The sequence below is a fragment of the Anthonomus grandis genome, chromosome 19, assembly GCF_022605725.1.
Source record: "Anthonomus grandis grandis chromosome 19, icAntGran1.3, whole genome shotgun sequence".
Lineage (NCBI taxonomy): Eukaryota > Metazoa > Arthropoda > Insecta > Coleoptera > Curculionidae > Anthonomus > Anthonomus grandis.
Window position 1 is genome coordinate 6,924,302 of NC_065564.1, and position 19,842 is coordinate 6,944,143.

Below are 19,842 nucleotides of genomic sequence, written 5' to 3' on the forward strand. Positions count from 1 at the left end.
TCATATTGACATTTGAACTATTTTTTTGGCAAATGACAGTTCAAAATGGCGGACGAGCGCCATCTTTGATCAAATTTCCGTCCTTTTTTATGAATAAATTTTAGGAGGAAAAAAGCAATTTCTAGGGCATTAAAACCGATTGGTACCAATGCTAAATAAATTTAATATATTTAATAATAAAAAAATCTTAAATATAAAATTATATAATATATATATAATATGTATATACTTTGTTAGCTAACAAAAATTGGCTAAATATAAAAAAATGTAAATAAAAATAATAAAAAAAAACAAATAGCATGCCAACCCTTTTTGTACATATAACCAATAGTTAATATAAGAAAATATGCATTATACAAGCACATAATGATATTTTTTATATAACGCTAATACATATGTACATACTTAGGAGGGGGGCAGGAAGTGTCGTTGTAAAATGCACCTTTACTATATATCCCTATGTATTGACTAATACAATAATAATCTTACTAATAATAATAATAATAATAAAAATAATAATTAAATGACACAATTGAGCATAATAAAAAGAGACATTCAAAGAAGCGAGAGAAGTTGAGCAAACGGGACATCAATGATGATTAACAGGAAAAGTGGAATGTTTTGGCACTTGAGGGGAGGGGGGGCATACAGGGACGCCATTTTAGCCCTGACAGTGACAGTTGACAGCTCATTTTCTTCTTTTTCAAAACAAAAAAAAGACGAGGAAGAATTCGAGGCTGTCAATATTTGACAGCTAATTTTTTCTGTCAACTTCCCGTCCGTGAGTCAAAAAGAAGAAGAAACTGTCAAATTTGAACATCTACAAAAATTGATTAATTAAAAAATAAAATATGACGTCACTATAGTGATATCAAAAACAGGAGGGGGGGAAGGCGACTATAGCGAAGCGTGCTGTGATTGGAGAAACGGAGGGGTGGAGGAAGAAAATCCCGGGAAGTTGTCACTAATGTCAAATTTTGACAGCTAGAAAAATTTATGAATTACATAAGGAATATACTACAGAATATTACGGCACTATCATGAAATCAAGGTGGCGATGTGTTGCATCATATTTTGACAAGCGGGAGAGGGGAGAACTTTCCCACTTGTCAAATCACTCTATCAAGTCATGACAGCCGACATCTAAAACAACATGGCGGCTTGTTAGATTGCAATTGGAGGAGAGGGGTGGGGAAGGAAAATAAAGGGCTTGAATAATTATTTTATTAAATAATATATTTATATTAGGAATATTACGTTAGTATAATGAAATAAAAGTGAAATGGCGGTGAGTTAGGTTATATTTGGAGTGTGGAGGGGAGGAAAATAGGGCAGTTATCAACAATATCAGGTTATGACAGCTGATATCTCATGAAACATGGTGTGGCATATTGGTTATATTAGTGGGAGGGGAGGAGGGGGATTTCGGTCAGTTGTCAAAACTGTCAATCCTTGACGTCTACAAAAATTATTTAATACATATACTAAAGAATATTACGTCACTATAGTGAAAGGAAAAACAAAATGGCGGCGTGTGCAGGGTTATATTTCGGAAGTGTAAGAAAGTATATCAAAGCAGTCGTGCCAACTGGCATACTTTGACAGCTGTCAGAAAATGACAGTAGTAAAATAAAAAATGGCCGGTTGACTATGACTGGGGAGGGGGGCGAAAATCAAAACAGTTGTCAAAACTGTCAAATTTGGATAGTTGGAAAACGCGTTGACAGTATCAAGTTCTTTATCTTTGTTTTTTTTATTTCTTTATAAGAACCGCGTGTTTGACAAATTATGAGGACAAAGTTACTTGACAAAAGAAAAAAAATTGAGGTATGTTGGATTATATTTGAGAAGTGGAAGAAAGTAAATCACAGCAGTCGTGCCAACTGGTAAACTTTGACAGCTGTCAGAAAACGACAGCGTGAAAATAAAAATGGCCGCGTGCTTGTTTGTGATTGGAGGGAAGGAGTGGTGGGGGAAGGAAAATCGGTTGTGCACATTAAGTTACTTGTCAAACGTTGACAGGTCAAACTGGGATGCTGTCAAACTGGACCCGTAAAATGACGTTCCTGCGCAGTCTTTCAATTACAATGTTGTCACTTCTTTGAACTTAATGCTAAATTAGTATCAAAAACGTGTATATAAAAAGAGAAAAAAAAAAAAAGAAACTGATAGACCAGTGGCTTCGTATAAAAATATACAAAACAGATATGCTTCTCATTATGAACACTTATGAACACCATCGTTACGGAATTTTGAGACACACAACAAGACATTTAATTAATTAGCGTCAATTAAAAGGTAAAACGCGAAATCGAACTCCAAATTGCCGTCTACCAACTTCTTCTTTTTCGAATAAAAACTCGGCTACTGGTGCGCAGGAGCCGCATTAGTATTCGCCGAAATTTAGGATCAATAATAATTGGAAAATATCACATTCAGTTGTTTCCGAAGAATTTTGGCTCCTCAATCCCCTCCCTTTAACTGTCGTGAAACTTGTGCAACTTCCCGTTTTTCTCGTAAATGCCGGGGTTCAAGTACAACTTGTTGAAGCCCCGCAGTTGACGCTCCGACGTCTGGACGGTGCCTTGTTCAGACATGCGCCGTCTGAGGTCGTCGTCCACCTGTATACACATCAGACGTTAGGCCCACTACTTGCTTGGGCGACTTTAGGGTTTCTTTGATCTGAGCCGCATAGTCCGGTCGAAGTGAGCGCGATGTTGCCGTAATTCAAGGAATTAAGCAGGAGAAGGAAATTTTTTTGGTTGCGTTGTATGGCGACTTGCGCATGCGACATAGAAGTTGAGTAGTCAAAAAAATTGTTTTTGATATGCATTGGTAATGAAGAGGCAATCAAAAAAGTCTTATGGTAAAACTCTCTGTTTCCCATAGGAAAGCCAGGAAAAAAATTAAAAGTTTAATTCCCATAAGAACACGTGCATTAGAAAAATTGAAAGGGGGGTACTCGCGATTTTTTCGCGAAAATCATTTTTAATTTTTTTATGGAAAAACTGTGCATTTGAGAGGGAAATGGTTCAGATAAAAGTTGTTTAGAATAATAAGGGCCGTAAATAGAAAAAGAAATTTCGAATATATTTCCCATACAGTGGGAGAAAATGCCGAAAAACCTCTGATCCAAAAAAGACAATTTTCTTGAAACGTATGAAAAATTTTCAATTTTTTATTTTTGCAACGGATGCTTTTTTTAAATACAAAATTAAAAGTGTTTTATGTATTTTCTGAAAAAACGAACAGGAAAAAAGTTATTGGCATTTTTTGGTTTTTGGCCAAAACTGGCTAAAAATTTTGAAAAGTTGGCCAATCTAAAAATTTTTTTTTGCTATGCATTGATGATGAAGAGGTAATCAAAAAAGTCTTAAATAAAAATTCCCGATTTCCCATAGGAAAGCCAGAAATTATGCATTAGGGAAATTGAAAGGGGACACCCTCGATTTTTTTGCGAAAATCACTTTTAATTTTTTTATGGAAAAACTGTGGGTCTGAGAGGGAAATGGTTCAGATAAAAGTTGTTTAGAATAATAGGGGCTGTAAATAGAAAAAGAAATTTCGAATATATTTCCCATACAGTGGGAGAAAATGCCGAAAAACCTCTAATTCAAAAAAGGCGATTTTCTCGAAACGTATGAAAAATTTTCAATTTTTTATTTTTGCAACGAATGCCTTTTTAAAATGCAAAATGAAAAGTGTTTTATGTATTTTTTAAAAAAACGAACCGGAAAAAAGGTATTGGCATTTTTTGGTTTTTGGCCAAAACTGGCTAAAAAATTTAAAAATGTTGAAAAGTTGGCCGATCTAAAAAATTTTTTTTGCTATGCATTGATGATGGAGAATTAATCAAAAAAGTCTTATACGAAAATTCCTGATTTCCCATAGGAAAGCCAGAAAAAAATTAAAAAAGGATAACTCCTATAAAAACCCAAGAAATTTTTTTATTATTTATTGTTAATTTTTTTTTGGACAATCTGTGCATTTGAGAGAGAAATGGTTTAGATAAAAGTTGTGTAGAATAACAAGGGCTGTAAATAGAAAAAGAAATTTAAAGTATATTTCCCATACAGTGGGAGAAAATGTCGGAAAACCCCTAATTCAAAAACGGCGATTTTCTCGAAACGTGTGAAAAATTTTCAATTTTTTATTTTTGCAACGAATGCCTTTTTTAAAAACAAAATGAAAAGTGTTTTATGTAATTTTTGAAAAAACGAACCGAAAAAAATTTATTGGCATTTTTTGCTTTTTGGCCAAAAATGACTGAACAATTTGAAAAAGTTGGCCCATCAAAAAAAAAATTTCCTATGCATTGATAATGGAGAGGTAATCAAAAGAGTCTTATACAAAAATTCCCTATTTCTCATAGAAAAGTCAGGAAAAAATAAATAAGTTTAATTCCCATAAGAACACGTGCATTAGAAAAATTGAAAGGGGGGTACTCGCGATTTTTTCGCGAAAATCACTTTTAATTTTTTTATGGAAAAACTGCATTTGAGAGGGAAATGGTTCAGATAAAAGTTGTTTAGAATAATAAGGGCTGTAAATAGAAAAAGAAATTTCGAATATATTTCCCATACAGTGGGAGAAAATGTCGGAAAACCCCTAATTCAAAAACGGCGATTTTCTCGAAACGTGTGAAAAATTTTCAATTTTTTATTTTTGCAACGAATGCCTTTTTTAAATGCAAAATGAAAAGTGCTTTATGTATTTTTTGAAAAAACGAACAGAGAAAAAGTTATTGACATTTTTTGGTTTTTGGCCAAAATTGGCTGGAAAATTTCAGAATTTTGAAAAGTTGACCGATTAAAAAAATTTTTTTTGCTATGCATTGATGATGAAGAAGTAATCAAAAAACTCTAATACAAAAATTCCCGATTTCCCATAGGAAAGTCAGGAAAAAATAAATAAGTATAATTCCCATAAGAGCACACGCATTAGGGAAATTGAAAGGGGAAAATCACTTTTAATTTTTTTATGGAAAAACTGTGGGTCTGAGAGGGAAATGGTTCAGATAAAAGTTGTTCAGAATAACAAGGGCTGTAAATAGAAAAAGAAATTTCGTACGTCTTTTCCATACAGTGGGAGAAAATGTCGAAAAACCTTTAATTCGAAAATGGCGATTTTCTCGAAACTTACGGAAAATTTTCAATTTTTTATTTTTGCAGCGGATGCGTTTTTTAAATCTAAAATGAAAAGTGTTTTATGTATTTTTTGAAAAAACGAACAGGAAAAAAGTTATTGGCATTTTTTTGGTTTTTGGCCAAAACTGGCTGGAAAATGTCAGAGTTTTAAAAAGTTGGCCGATAAAAAATTTTTTTTTGCTATGCATTGATATTGGAGAGGTAATCAAAAAAGTCTTATACAAAAATTCCCGATTTCCCATAGGAAAGTCAGAAAAAAATAAATAAGTATAATTCCCATAAGAACACATGCATTAAAGAAATTGAAAGGGGAAAATCACTATTAATTTTTTTATGGAAAAACTGTGGGTCTGAGAGGGAAATGGTTTAGATAAAAGTTGTTCAGAATAACAAGGGCTGTAAATAGAAAAAGAAATTTCGTACGTCTTTTCCATACAGTGGGAGAAAATGCCGAAAAACCTCTAATTTAAAAAAGGCGATTTTCTTGAAACGTATGAAAAATTTTCAATTTTTTATTTCTGCAACGAATGCCTTTTTTAAATGCAAAATGAAAAGTGCTTTATGTATTTTTTGAAAAAACGAAAAGGGAAAAAGTTATCGACATTTTTTGGTTTTTGGCCAAAATTGGCTGGAAAATTTCAGAATTTTGAAAAGTTGGCCGATCTAAAAAATTTTTTTTGCTATGCATTAATAACCAAAAAGCAATCAAAAAACTCTTATACTAAAATTCCCGATTTCCCATAGGGAAGCCAGGAAAAAATGGGTATAAAACCTAAAAATAAAACCTATGAAAATTATTTATTATTTATTGTTATTTTTTTTTGGGAAATCTGTGCGTTTGATCAAAAAATGGTTTAAATAAAATTTGTTCAGAACAATCAGGACTATACCTAGAAAAAGAAATTTCTAATTTATTTCCCATACAATGGGAGAAAATGTCACAAAACCCTTAATCCAAAAAAGGCGATTTTTTCGAAATGTATGAAAAATTTTCAATTTTTTATTTTTGCCATAGATGCCTTTTTTAAGCACAAAACTTAAAGTATTTTATGATTTTTTTCGAAAAACAAACAGAAAAGAAATTATTTCCCTTTTAATCCTAAACTAAATAAAATCGCATAAATAAAAAATACTTACCGGACTAATATTAGGACTTTCGGACAGTTTCAACATTTATTATTTTTATTTATTGATACAGTGATTTATTACAGCATGTATTATGCACTGTCATCTGCAAATCTTTCTTTAGAAATGTCTTTCAGTAAAATGATGAATGAAATGTCAATAAAATGAATCTCTAAGTTTATAGGGGGAATACAGGAAAGTAATTTCCTTAAAAATTAAGATAAACCCATTGCCACTATTGCTACTCTTTTCTAACTATTTTTTTCCGGATAATTCAATGATAAAATTAATGGTAAATTAATAATTGCAATATTTCTTTATCCTTAATCGTACTCTGGCATGTCACTTCTTGACCGGACAACTGATGCCATAACTCTGCCTTCACCTCTCCGATTTAATTCATTTTTGCACCAAAATGTTCTCTCATCTCTCTCGCACCTTTTATTATAAAAACCAAACGAATCCACACCACACAAGGACCTTTATGGACATTTTTCAAAATTGGGGGTCATGACACTCACCTTAATCAAAATATCGTCCACGGACAGCTTGCACCCGTACTCCATAATGTTCTTGCAGATCAACTCGATGTACCAGGTGCCCCTGAAGGGGTCCCGATGGGCCTTGGAGCCGTGCATGGTGGCAAACCCGACCGCCGTGTCGTCCACTGGCCTCAATTGGGGCCGCGGGGGCGGGAACGAGGTGGAGGTGGGCGACTGGGGCGGCGGCCCTTCCGCCCCCAGCATCCGCCCGTCGTACTCCGTGTGCCTGGTCGGGATGTCGAGCTCGTGCCCACGGCAGACCTGTCGATTTGACAGTTTTTCAGTCGAGCGATGAGGAGTTACGATCGAGGATTGTTAAGTTAAGTGCATTTATTTTCGAAAATTCAGTCAAGTTTCGGTACTGCCGAGTTGAAGAGTAAAAATCTTCAAGAGGAGATATATAATGCAAAGTAATATATTTTATGCATACTTTAAAAAAGAAAGAAAACTTGAAAATTAAATATGTGCCTATTGATTTCTAAAAAATGATACAGATACATTCTTGTCTCGACTTACCTGATAAATGAAAACTTTCGGTTTGCCCCTGAAGGCCCTACAGTGGCTATTATCGAACCATCGGTGGATCTCTTGGGTTTTCAAGTATCCCCCGTCTGTACCGTAAACGATTGTTTCCTGATCCGCTAGGGAGGACCCGTGGCTCATGATGAACACGAAACAGATGTCGTAGCGGTTGTTCTCGTGGTTCCACGCGAACTTTTTCAGGATTTCCTTCATTTCCCGGGCAGTTTTATTAGATTCTTTTTGAACCAACTGGAATGGAAGAGAGAGAGAAGAGTATAATTGCTTGGTCCATTTGTGAAAGGAGATGGACATAAGAGGCTTATTTGGAACTCTTTTAAGAGGAGCTGATGGCAAAAAAGAGAAAAAGAACAGAAAAAAATAATTATTTTATTGACTGGATACTTGCACCTTCTTAGAAGAGATGCTTGACTAACAGTAACTTACAATATGAAATAAAACACCAGGAACTTAAAAGGACAATAAATAAAGCATAAGAAGGTCTTACCCATCCTCCCATCTGCTCGAACAAATGGGTCAAGTTAATCTCATCCACCTCAGACCCAGTCCTCGTCTTATGATCAGTATGGGCATCAAAAAAGTAATTATTTATAATTAAAACCTTGCCCCTGTTCTCAGATCTCGTTCTATAAAACGGCACGTGCGGATTGTGCTCTTTGCTATCCAAAAACCTCTCGGCCAGTTTCACTTTGATGTTCAAAGGGGTGGTGGACCCGTCGAAGTTCACAGCCAAATCAAAGAATCTATTTGATAGTACATAAGTTGGCTCGACGATATCCTGCTCGTCTATGGGGGCTTTAAAGGGGGTGATGCCAGAGGAGCCCTTCGCCAGCTCCCTGGCCAGTTTTTGTTGGTCGATCGAGTTGAGCCATTGCACTAATATGTTGAAGGCGGTCGCCTTGTTTTGCAGCTCTTTAAGGAACTGTCGCTTGTTCTCGCGCTCGTCTAGGCCCGCAAATATGCGTTGCACCTCTTGCTCGGTAAAAATGGTCTTTTCAACCAAGAGTTTGGCGAACGATTGCACCTCAGTGAGGGATAGCAAGTCGTGCCAGTGTTTGTTGATCAATTCTTTTTGTTCTTTTTGCATATTGATCGAGATTCAATTGGAACTAACCGTAGTGATAACAGGTGGGTCATTTTGCGATCAATTTCAGGTGGGAATCATTTTTAAAAACGCTTTTTATCTAAGTTTTTAATATTGAATCACTACAAACTACTGTAAACAAAGAAATAGGGTTAGTGACAGTTTGACAGCGGATTAAGTTGAATGACGTACGTACAGTGTTGCCAGGTAAAAAATAATATCTTCCCCATGATTAATTTTTTAAGTAAAGATATATACTTTCGATAAACAAACGTACATTTTAGATACATAAATAGAATAGTTATTTATCAATTATAAAATAATAAATTTTATTTGTATCAATATACCGAATTACCTTTTAATAAATGTAACAAAAGCCCTTGTCTTGAAGAAATCTTCTCAACCTTGGCAACGCTGGGTACATAACCCGTCAATGATGACATAAGACGTAATGTCGCAGTGTTGCCCTAATTAATATAAATTATTAGCTCAAAACACAATTGAATTATTGCATAATATAAAATCTTATTAAATAAATACACTAATTACATGGATTGCAATTATGGCAATAATTTAATTGATGTGGTGCTATATACAATAGCCTGAAATACATGGAGAGGTTAGGATTGTCGGTGCTGCCATCTATAAAACAGTTGCATTTGAAATTCTAGATTACACAGGGGGTTGTAAAAAAAGCCCCCTTTTAGTGGTATACTGTGAAAATTAAGCGTTTAAATGATAAAATTAAATAGCGAGTGTCCAAGGTAATTTCCCACTAGCGGGCGTCAATTGGGTCAGTTTGCGCTCCTGAAACCGCTTATGGGATCATAAGCATCTTTTACACTTTTAAGTGCATTTTTTTATGCAAATATTACCGTTATTGGTGTAATAATGCTTGCTTTTACGTAAATTGGGGCTTAGATTATGATATGATACTGCCTCTACCTAACTAGGACCCAAATTAAACCTAAAAAAAGCCATCAGTCATGTCTTGTTGCTATGCACAAGTCCTCGGGGCTCAAGTGTCTAATTGTAAACCTGATTTTAGTACATAAGAATTTAAAAAAAACGTATTTTATGTTTCAAAATGGCAAGCCTAGAGTCTTAATAATGCCCTGACATGCCTTTTGTGTGCTTTTAAGCCACTTTCAGGATATCCAAGCCAATATAGCTGCCCACTTTTTAAAACTTAATCAGAACAAATTTAGGACTGAATTAAAAAATAAATATATATTACTCAGCTCCAAGACCCCAGACACTTAATACAATATTGCACTAAATCCAAATTTGTATATATATAAAATATAAAACTTTGTAAATATAAAAATATCATGCAGATTCTCCTTTTGAATTGTCACCGTTGTGATCGTTAAAGAACTGCTCCAGCTCGCTTTGATCAAGGTCCAACTGTATTTCTTCTAGGATGGCCCCATTTTGATTTTTAGGCAGTTCCACTTCTAAAAAATAAGTGTTAACTAATTATAAATTTTAATGAAGAAGTGGTTTATTGAAATCTGGCAGTGTTGTATCTTTTGAGGTAAATCGAGCGGTAGCTTAAAGACCATTAGATCTTCAAAAGTGGTTCATACATAAACCCTTTTTCTCTAAATAAATATTCCATTTACATACCTCAAAAGCATTTCAGGATAATTACTTACTAGGAATAGTTCCCAAACTCCTATAAACTTCCAGGTCATTTTTAAAAGCTTCCTGAAACACCTTTTGTCTTTCCTCTAAAATGCTCTTCTTGCTACTCTCAAACTCCTCAAGCTTCCTCTGATATTCCTCGTCCAATTCCTGAGTCAGCTTCCTTAAGGACTCCTCCTTTCGAACTCGATAGTTCTCCAAATGCAACCTGTGCTGCCTCACCATCTTATCAAACTCAATATCCTCTAATAGTACTTCAAAGTCCAACAGTTTCTTCTCGACTTCCTCGCATACACTGTACATATCTTTCAATGTGTTAAGGCACTGGGCGATGTTGCTCTCGAAATTCGAACTGGTAAATATGTGGGATATCAGCTTCATGTTTGTTTTGCTCGATACGATTTTCTTCGATATAATTTCGATCTGTTGGGCCGCCCGGCGGGCCCCCAAAGCATTTTCCTCGTTTAAATCGTGGATTTCCTGCCAAGTGTTTTGGAAATGGTGCAAAATGCCTGAGCCTGCCCTCGGGTTGAATGGCTTCACACCTTTCGCTTTACTACCACTGTCTTCTGTTGCGAATAAGCTGACTGTCTTAGTTACGTTAAGCAGTTTGTCTTTTATACCGTTAAACATTGTAACATTGCGGAAAATATTGCGAAAATAAAAAGGAAATGAAAATCAAAATATTTGGCTTGATCAGCTGATTTGTAGGGTGGAGGGGGAGGGCCCATTGCTGACAGTCATTTGATTGATAGCAGTGACAAGTGACATTAATTTGACAGTGAATAGCAGTGACAAGTGACAGTTTGCCATAGCTCGTTCTTATACTGGATTTACACGTGACATTAATGCGAACTAGCGGAAAAACGCAAGAGAAGTTCTTTAATTCTTTAAATTTGCGAAAACACTATAAAGCACATCACAACGAAATCTCATAGTTTTGTCTCGCTCTCTCCAATTTTTGTTAGTTGGCAACACTGAAAATTAACGCGAATTTCTTCTCTAATCTTTTCCTGTATACACGGAACCTTAATGATAAAACGTTTTAAAATAATGCGAACTAGGATCGCTAAAACCGTTTTAGGTGTGATAGGTGTACAATTTCTTAGCCTAATTAGATTCAACCATCAATTTTCTCAAGTATTTGCTCAATTGAAATAAATGCCTGATATGTGGTCTTATCTCGGTGACGACAGTCGTTAATGAGTAGCAGTGACAAATGACAAGTGACAGTTTGCCATAGTTCGTTCATATTTGCCAAATTTCAAGCCTAATTAGATCCAAGCATTTATTTTCTCCTAAAGATGTATTTACTAAATAAAATAAATATGTTTTGATTGCTTAGCCGAGCTTACTTGTGGTCTTAAGACACTGATGACAGTTCCTGATGAGTAGCAGCGACAAATGACAAGTGACAATTTGCCAAATATGTCACTTGTCTTATGGTCTGATGACACTCGTGACAGTCGTTGAAAGTGACAGTTCGTCCATAGTCAAAATTGAAAGGTCAGCCGTTCAGAATCATCAATTTTTATATTTAAAATTACTTACAACGATTAAATGAACATATTTTATCCAGTTTTTATATGCGAAAATTTTTGAACTTTAACTAGCACCAGCAACTGCTCCTTTACACATAATACTACTAGATCCTAACCCTACCGGCCCGACTAACCCTAACCTTATCAAAAGACACTCCACTGACACATCGAACCCCCCGAAAACTAAAACCGCATCACCATTAAGGGATTTCGGGGGGCTCCTGCAGTTTTCCGAACCCGTCGTCTCCTCGTACTGCTCGGCCGCCTGTCGTTCCAACTCCTGGAACACGTTGGTACTGCTCGGCACGTACTGCTCCAACGCTTGAAGCTCCAACTCCTCCGACGGTACTCCAGTAACCGGCACGAACTGCTCCGGTTCCTCCAGAGCCGCCTTCACTGTCTTCGCGACGATATTCTCCATCTCCTGATCCTCCTTGGGGGCAACAGGTTTCACCGGTTTGTGCCGACTAGTGCTCGCTTTATTGAAACTGTAGTGATGGACGGGTGGTCTTGGTGGTAACACCGGCTGTCCGAGCTTCAAGTTCGGCTGCAAATACCATCCGGAGGTGGGTACCACCACTTGCGCCCTCTGAGGAAAGACCATGGTTCGGTAACCTCGCTGCAGGTTTTGGTAGTAAGTGCTTTGAACGGGGGCGGCATAAGGGGCGGCGTTCTGAAGCAACAAAGGAAAGTAATTCGTTTGTCTGAAGTTCAAGAGACTCGTGTTGGGGATGAAGTTGTTCGCGTACACACGGGGGCTTAGGTAAGCCGTCGTACTGGCGTGAGGAGTGAACTGATTGAAATATTGGTAGTTGTAGTTGGTGGGGGAGGCGAAGACGCTTGGGATCGGGGTTATGGCCGACTGGGTGGTCTGTACGGTGTGGCGTGGCGGTACGAAATACGGCTGTTGATAAGTGCCCGCCATCCTGGGGTTCACCTGCTCGGCTGTCGTGGTGCTGAGCCCCACCGAGCGCATGTACGATGAGTAACCGCCGGTTTCTGTGGCTGTATCGCTTTTTTTCGGTACTTCTAGCGGCTTTTGACAGGAGGATCCTTGCAGGACGGCCGAGTACAGTCGCCTGTTCGCCGGCAGGTCGGCCGAGTCGGATTGCGAGCCTCCCTCCAGCCACGCCCGCGACTCTTTCTTGAAGATCCAAGTGTTTTGCTCCTTGAAGGTTCGTGCTAAGCCCTGAAACAAATTTACGAGTTACTTAAGGGCCTGCGAGACCTCCGGTGATTAGGAATCTCGACTTTTTTGGGTTTTAATTGAACATGCCTTCGATACTCAATTCTTTACTGGATGTTCCTAAATTAGCCGAAACCACGAACTAAATAAATACACCTGGACTGCCAATACAATAAAAAGGGGCCAGTATTAGGTGGCCGCCATTTTGCGTGATTGTGCCCTTCCGATGTTGGTCACTCTGACAAATTTCAGTTGTGCCAACTGTAGGGAAACAAAACCGTTAAAGTTTTTGGGAGGTTAGGTTTACAAAAACAAAGTAGAAAGTTACATTTAGTTAAGAATTTAATATAGAGAATTTAGATCTGAGATTTTTCTTGTACTTGCTTAAAAATTTCGCTATAATTTATTAAAGAAAGGAATCTTCACCTAAAATGAGACAAAGTTTTAATTAATTGAAATGGATATAACCGATTTCAGCAATTCTAATCTCTGACACATAGGTATGTTTTAATTTAGAATAATGGTTTAAAAACAACGTCAATGTCGTTATGCATTAGCAGTCCGTTGTTGAAACCTAACATATTTGGTCCTATGGTTGGAACCTTACATATTTATCACAAATATCGTTCTGATGCCTTTAAACGTCTCATAGTGACGTCATAGCAATAACAGCGGCATACGGCAACGTCGGCTTTCCTGGACGTTTCTTCAACTGTCAATTATGTCACTGGCAGCAAACAGCTGATTATCATCGATTTGAGGTTATGTCAAAGTAAACAGTAAACAAACAAACTTTAGGCCAATTTAATGTTTTAAAGTAAGTGAGAAGCCCTAAAAGGTGCGAAATAAAGGAGCTTTTGCTCGGTTTTACCCTAGATGCGAGTTCCACCAAATTAAGGTAATAAATTAGTGAATATTTAATTTGCGTTAGAAACCTGCCTACACAGCTATATCCTTAGCCATTTGTTCGATTAGTTGAGGCCCTAAGTAATGGATTCTTAGACAGCTTTAGTTAGTTTGACTACGTAGAATTGTGCTCATTTTATTGTAAATTTGTCCTTTTCATTAGAACAAACAATAACCTCTTTAGAGATAATATATCACGAAATGTAATTAACATCCTTAGTAGCTTAGCTTAATATTCAACCCTGTTTAGTGCATTTCCTTCATCATTAACTAAATTGCTTTGCTGCAGTACACAATAAATTACATACAAAACCAGAGGAATCTTGCGCAGCTCTGACCTCCGTACTAATGAGTAAAACAAAGAAGTGCGTTGGCAAAGAGAGCCTGCAGCGCATGAACTACTTGTACCAGCTCGCCAACGAGCTACTCACTGAAAATGTGAGTAAAAACGTCGCCTCACTTCAATACTCCAACTTGTGCGTGAGTGTTTCCAAGAAGGCGGTTCTAAGGCTCGACAGTGAGGTTAAACGGACCATTTGCAAGGGCTGCAGGACTCTGCTGGTCCCGGGGGTCACTTGCCACGTGACAATCAAGAAGAAGAAGGTGCTCAAGCGTTGCCTGAGATGTTCCCAATATAAAGTTTTCGATGTCAGTGATCCAGAGTATCTGCCATGGAGTCAGCGGGAGGAGAGTGTGGTCGAGGTGCTTGATTACAATGTGAATAAAGAAAAGGCTGATGATAATAATTAATTGGTCATTGTTGTTTGATTTATATTGAAAATTAAGTTATTCTTCCAGGCAGTTCAGTTAGGATCTCTTGGTCAAGTAATCGAGTTAACTCTGTTGGATCATTGATTGAGTGCACTCAACTGCCTGGAAGTAAGACTATCTTCCTCTCTGTCAGGTGCAGAATGTGATGTTTATCCCTATCCTTCCTTGTCCATCAAGGTTGATCTGATCAAGGTTAGAAGGCTTGTATCGTCCGCAAATCCTTGGTGCTATTCGTACCTTAATTTCCGCAACGGTTTTCTCCGAATCCGACAAGTTCCTAAACCAGTCGAACCGCTCTGGCGCCATCTCGCGTTTGAACGTAGAAAACATTTGACTGGCGGGAGATTTGAATAGCAGCAGCTCCCTAGACTTGGCCACCGGATGCCGTCCGTAACGCTGATGATATTTCGAGTTCCACAGCTCCCTCACGTTGGAAGAGCCTGAAAAAAACCGATTTAAAGTTTATTTTATATTTCTCGGTTTCTCTCTCTCTCTCTCATACCTATACTGACCTATTTTTAGTTTCAAGGCCATCTCTTCGAAAGTGACTGCTTCCAGAAACGGCGACTCGTAAGGGCGCTCGCGCGTGTCACTGTCCTTCGCGCATGGCAGGTTGTCGTGCGTGTCCCGCCACGACGTTTCGTCGTCCAGGAGGTCTAAAATTAATTGCAACCGTTTGTCTTTTATCTCTGTCTGATCGTTGAGTGCAATCAACTGTCTGAGAGAAATAGAATGATTCTTTCAGGCTGTTGAATCAGAACCTATTCTGTCTCTCTCTTTCAGATGGTTGAGTTAAAACTACTGTATGAAAGAAGTAGAGAGATTCTTCCAGGCAGTTGAGTTCAAACTTATTTTCTCTCTCTCTCTCTGTTTGATGGTTAAATGCAGTCAGCTGTGTGAGACAAATAGAATGATTCTTCCAGGCAGTTGAGTTAATCCTTATTTTCTCTCTCTCTCTTTCAGAAGGTTGAGTGCACTCACCTGCCTGAGAGAAATAGAATAATTCTTCCAGGTAATTGTGTTGGAGATATCTCTCTCTTTCTCTATTAAATGGTTGAATGCACTCAACTGTTTGAGAAAAACAGAATTATTTTGCGCATGCACTTAAGCATCTGAAGGAGAGAGAGAAAGAGAGATAGAACCAGTTCTAACTCAACTGCTTGGAAGAGTCATTCTATTTCTCTCAAACAGTTGATTGCACTAAACCATCTGAAAGAAAGAGAGAGAGAATAGGCTCCAACTCAACTGCCTGGAAGAATCACTCTATTTCTCTCAAACGGTTGAGTGTACTTAACCATCTAAAAGAAAGAGAGAGAGAATAGGCATTAAATCAACTGCATGGAAGAATCATTGTATTTCTCTCAGACAGTTGAGTGAACTTAAGTGTCTGAAAGAGAGAGAGAGAGAGAGAGAGACAATAGAGTCTAACTCAATTGCCTGGAAGAATCATTCTATTTCCGTCAGACGATTAAGTGCACTTAAGCATCTGAAAGAAAGAGAGAGAGAGAGAGAGAAAGCTTGAACTGAACTGCCGGGAAGAATCATTCTATTTCTCTCACACAGCTGACTGCATTTGCCCATCAAAAAGAGAGAGAGAGAAATAAGGCATTAACTCAACTGCCTGGAAGAATCATTCTATTTCTCTCAGTCGAATGAATTTAACCATATAACAAAGAGAGAGAGAGACAGAGATCATAGACTACAACCCTACCGCTTGGAATTTTCTCAAGAACACTCCACCTTTCATTTTACTTATTTCATCGTCCCTGAAGATGGACATAATATAGGGCGAAACGTCGTAAATAAAAAGGCAACAGGTAAAGGGGCAATGAGTAAAGCAGTATCGTCTGCAAATCATTCAGATCTTCCTCCAATGAGCTTCAATGGTCAGAAAGAACAGATTACAGGGAGATCATTAGATGAATTGTCCATCAGAAAAGGAGCTTTCTTATCAAGGGTGACAGGACGAATAAAAGAATGTGAGCGAGAGAGATGGCGAGTGAGAAGTGAGAGGGTCAGAGAGAGATGGAGCGATAAATTATTTGTCACTTCACCTTCTGCCGAGGAATTCCGGTGTAAGTTTGAACGATGAAGTTTAAAATGGGAGGGTAAGAGGGAGGTGGAGCCTCTAAGTTGCTGCTATTTTCTCCTCCTCTCTCTCTCTCTCTCTCTCTGTTCGATAAGTAAATGAACTTAACTGCGTGAGAGAAACAGAATGATTCTTCCAGGCATGCGAGTTAATGCATATTTTCTCTCTCTCTCTCTGTTTGATGGTTGAATACAATCAGCTGTGAGAGAAATAGAATTATTCTTCCAGGCAGTTGAATTCAAGTCTATTTTCTCTTTCTCTCTCTGTTATATGGTTCAATTCACTCAACTGTCTGAAACAAATAGAATGATTCTTTCCGGCAGTTCAGTTCAAGCTTATTCTCTCTCTCTCTCCCTCTTTCTTAGATGGTTGACTGCACTCAATTGTTTGAGAGAAATAGAAGAGGTCTTCAAGGAAGCCTATTTTTTCTCTCTCTCTTTATCTCTCTCTGTTAGCTGGTTGAATTCACTCAACTGTGTGAGAGAAATACAATGATTCTTCCAGGCAATTGAGTTCAAGTGTAGTTTCTCTCTCTTTTGCGTTCAACCATTTAACAGAAAGAGAGAGAGAGATAATAAACTTCAACATAACTGCCTGGAGGAATCATTGTATTTCTCTCAGACAGTTGAGTGCACTTAAGTGTCTGAAAGAGAGAGAGAGAGCGGCAATAGAGTCTAACTCAATTGCCTGGAAGAATCATTCTATTTCCGTCAGACAATTAAGTGCACTTAAGCATCTGGAAGAAAGAGAGAGAGAGAAAGCTTGAACTGAACTGCGTGGAAGAATCATCATTCTATTTCTCTTAGACAGTTGAGTGCACTCAACCTTCCGAAAGAGAGAGAGATGGAGTAAATGGGGATTAACTGAACTGCCTGGAAGAATCATTCTATTTCTCTCAGACAGTTAAGCACACTCAACCATCTTAAAGAGAGAGAGAAAGAGAGCGAGAATACGTTCTAACTCAACTGCCTGGAATAATCATTCTATTTCTCTCAGACAATTGAGTGCACTCAACCATCTAACAGAGAGAGAGAGACAGGGATAATGAATTCCACCTCAACTGCCTGGACGAATCGTTCTATTTCTCTCATACAGTCAAATGCACTTAACCATTTAACAAAGAGAGAGAAACAGATAATAGACTCCAACCATTACTAACTGGAATTTCCTCAGAAACTCGCAAGTTTTTATGATATTCTCTTCATCCTTGTCCATCGACCCTGAAGATGGTTTAGTACAGACCGAAACGTCGGCAATAAAAAAAAAACCACAGGCCTGGATGAAGTTTATGAAATTATTTTTTCTCTCTCTCTCTCTCTTTATCTCTCTCTGTTAGCTGGTTGAATTCACTCAACTGTGTGAGAGAAATAGAATGATTCTTCCAGGCAGTTGAGTTCAAGTGTAGTTTCTCTCTCTTTTTCTGTCAGATAGTAAAGCGCATGCGCACAATAATTATATTTTTCTCAAACAGCTGAGTGCGTTCAACCATTTAACAGAAAGAGAGAGAGATATAATAAATTTCAACAAAACTGCCTGGAAGAATCATTGTATTTCTCTCAGACAGTTGAGTGCACTTAAATGTCTGAAAGAGAGACAGAGAGAGACACAATAGAGAGTCTAACTCAATTGCCTGGAAGAATCATTCTATTTCCGTCAGACAATTAAGTGCACTTAAGCATCTGGAAGAAAGAGAGAGAGAGAGAGAAAGCTTGAACTGAACTGCCTGGAACAATCATCATTCTATTTCTCTTAGACAGTTGAGTGTACTCAACCTTCTGAAAGAGAGAGAGATGGAGAAAATGGGGATTAACGGAACTGCCTGGAAGAATCATTCTATTTCTCTCAGACAGTTAAGCACACTCAACCATCTTAAAGAGAGAGTGAAAGAGAGCGAGAATAGGTTCTAACTCAACTGCCTGGCATAATCATTCTATTTCTCTCATACAGTCAAATGCACTCAGCTATTTAACAAAGAGAGAGAGACAGATAATAGACTCCAACCATTACTAGCTGGAATTTCCTCAGAAGCTCGCAAGTTTTCATAATATTCTCTTCATCCTTGTCCATCGACCCTGAAGATGGTTTAGTATAAGCCGAAACGTCGGCAATAAAGAAAAAACCGACAGGCCTGGGTGAAGTTGTATCATCTGCAAACCGTCCAGATCCTATTTAACTCTCTCATTGACTGGTTACATGTTAGGGAGGAATAGATTAGAGGGAGCTGAGCAGATGAATTTCTTATCAGAAAAAGAGATGGAAGAGAGTTTCATTGTTCAAGTTCAAAATGGGAGGGTAAGAGGAAGACGAAACCTCCAAGCTTCTCAGTTAACAAACTGTTCAATTTTCTCTCCTTACGCCATCTATTGGCCCCTTATAAACCACACAAACTTGGCTTCCGTGAATCTGTTAGACAAGACAAATGGTCGTATGTGTAATGGATGAAAGCGAGAGGAACATGCGCCATGGGGGATTTGGTGATCATAACCCCCTCCCTCTCAAAGATCACCATCAGTGGAGGGAGTCCAATGAACGAACTGTTCTTGGCATCAGTTTCTAGAACACCGAGTCTGTTAAACAGCTGTAGACCAACTACGACTATAACTAGCTCTATATACCTACTGTAATTCAAAAATCCAGCGTAGAGATCGTCGATTTCCGGTAACATCCACGGTTCGGTCACGTCTTGAGGGCTGAACTGACCGTTGAGCCGCTCCACCTTCATCACCATCGGGGCGTAAGAGAGCTCGCGCGCCTTGTCGTACTCGTAGTTCGAGTAGCGTGCGAGTCGCGACTGCGGGATGCTGTCGCGCACCGTGCGCGGACTGAGATGCGCCCAGGTGGTCATGCGCGTCCTCAATCGGCGAGCACGCATGTGCAAGTTCTACGAGCAAAATAAGACAGAGAGGGGAGGTGGGGGGAAGCGTCAAAAAATTAAAAAAAAAAAACAGTGAGTGACATAAAAGGTTTTGCGGATGATAAATTGGGGCTGTACCATGTTGGCTTTCTGGTAGAGGGAGAGATCGCTGGACCAGGCGGCGTCTGCGCTGTGGGCGACAGTCTTGAGCGCCTCCTTCTGTTGGTCGACGTCGCACATAACATCGGACGCACGCGCGGGCGCAGTGGACTGCTGCTACTGACTGACACTTCAGATTGATTTTTTTTTTTAACATAATTTTGTCGGTTAGGTGATTATTATGCCCCCTGGATCGAAGGTGAAAGGGACGTTCGGAATTCGAGTGGGTTATTCGTTCACCCAAATAACAC

General features: G+C 38.3%; 3 protein-coding genes across 3 annotated transcripts; all 3 read right to left on the reverse strand.

The window, feature by feature from the left end:
* Positions 1–143: 143 nt before the first annotated feature.
* Positions 144–8,593, reverse strand: LOC126747222 (caspase-2). The gene is made up of 4 exons (XM_050455730.1): positions 7,842–8,593; positions 7,331–7,585; positions 6,794–7,075; positions 144–2,621 (listed from the first exon to the last, which is right to left on the reverse strand). Exons 1-4 carry the CDS (start codon positions 8,439–8,441, stop codon positions 2,478–2,480), a joined length of 1,281 nt encoding a protein of 426 aa, XP_050311687.1. The 5' UTR covers positions 8,442–8,593; the 3' UTR covers positions 144–2,477.
* Positions 8,594–9,649: 1,056 nt separating this feature from the next.
* LOC126747223 (dysbindin protein homolog) lies at positions 9,650–10,838 on the reverse strand. The gene is made up of 2 exons (XM_050455731.1): positions 10,097–10,838; positions 9,650–9,895 (listed from the first exon to the last, which is right to left on the reverse strand). Exons 1-2 carry the CDS (start codon positions 10,716–10,718, stop codon positions 9,768–9,770), a joined length of 750 nt encoding a protein of 249 aa, XP_050311688.1. The 5' UTR covers positions 10,719–10,838; the 3' UTR covers positions 9,650–9,767.
* A 761-nt stretch (positions 10,839–11,599) lies between these two features.
* On the reverse strand, positions 11,600–19,840 carry LOC126747219 (uncharacterized). Its single transcript, XM_050455728.1, has 5 exons — positions 19,571–19,840; positions 19,198–19,459; positions 15,002–15,145; positions 14,727–14,929; positions 11,600–12,815 (listed from the first exon to the last, which is right to left on the reverse strand). Exons 1-5 carry the CDS (start codon positions 19,670–19,672, stop codon positions 11,691–11,693), a joined length of 1,836 nt encoding a protein of 611 aa, XP_050311685.1. The 5' UTR covers positions 19,673–19,840; the 3' UTR covers positions 11,600–11,690.
* Positions 19,841–19,842: the final 2 nt, after the last annotated feature.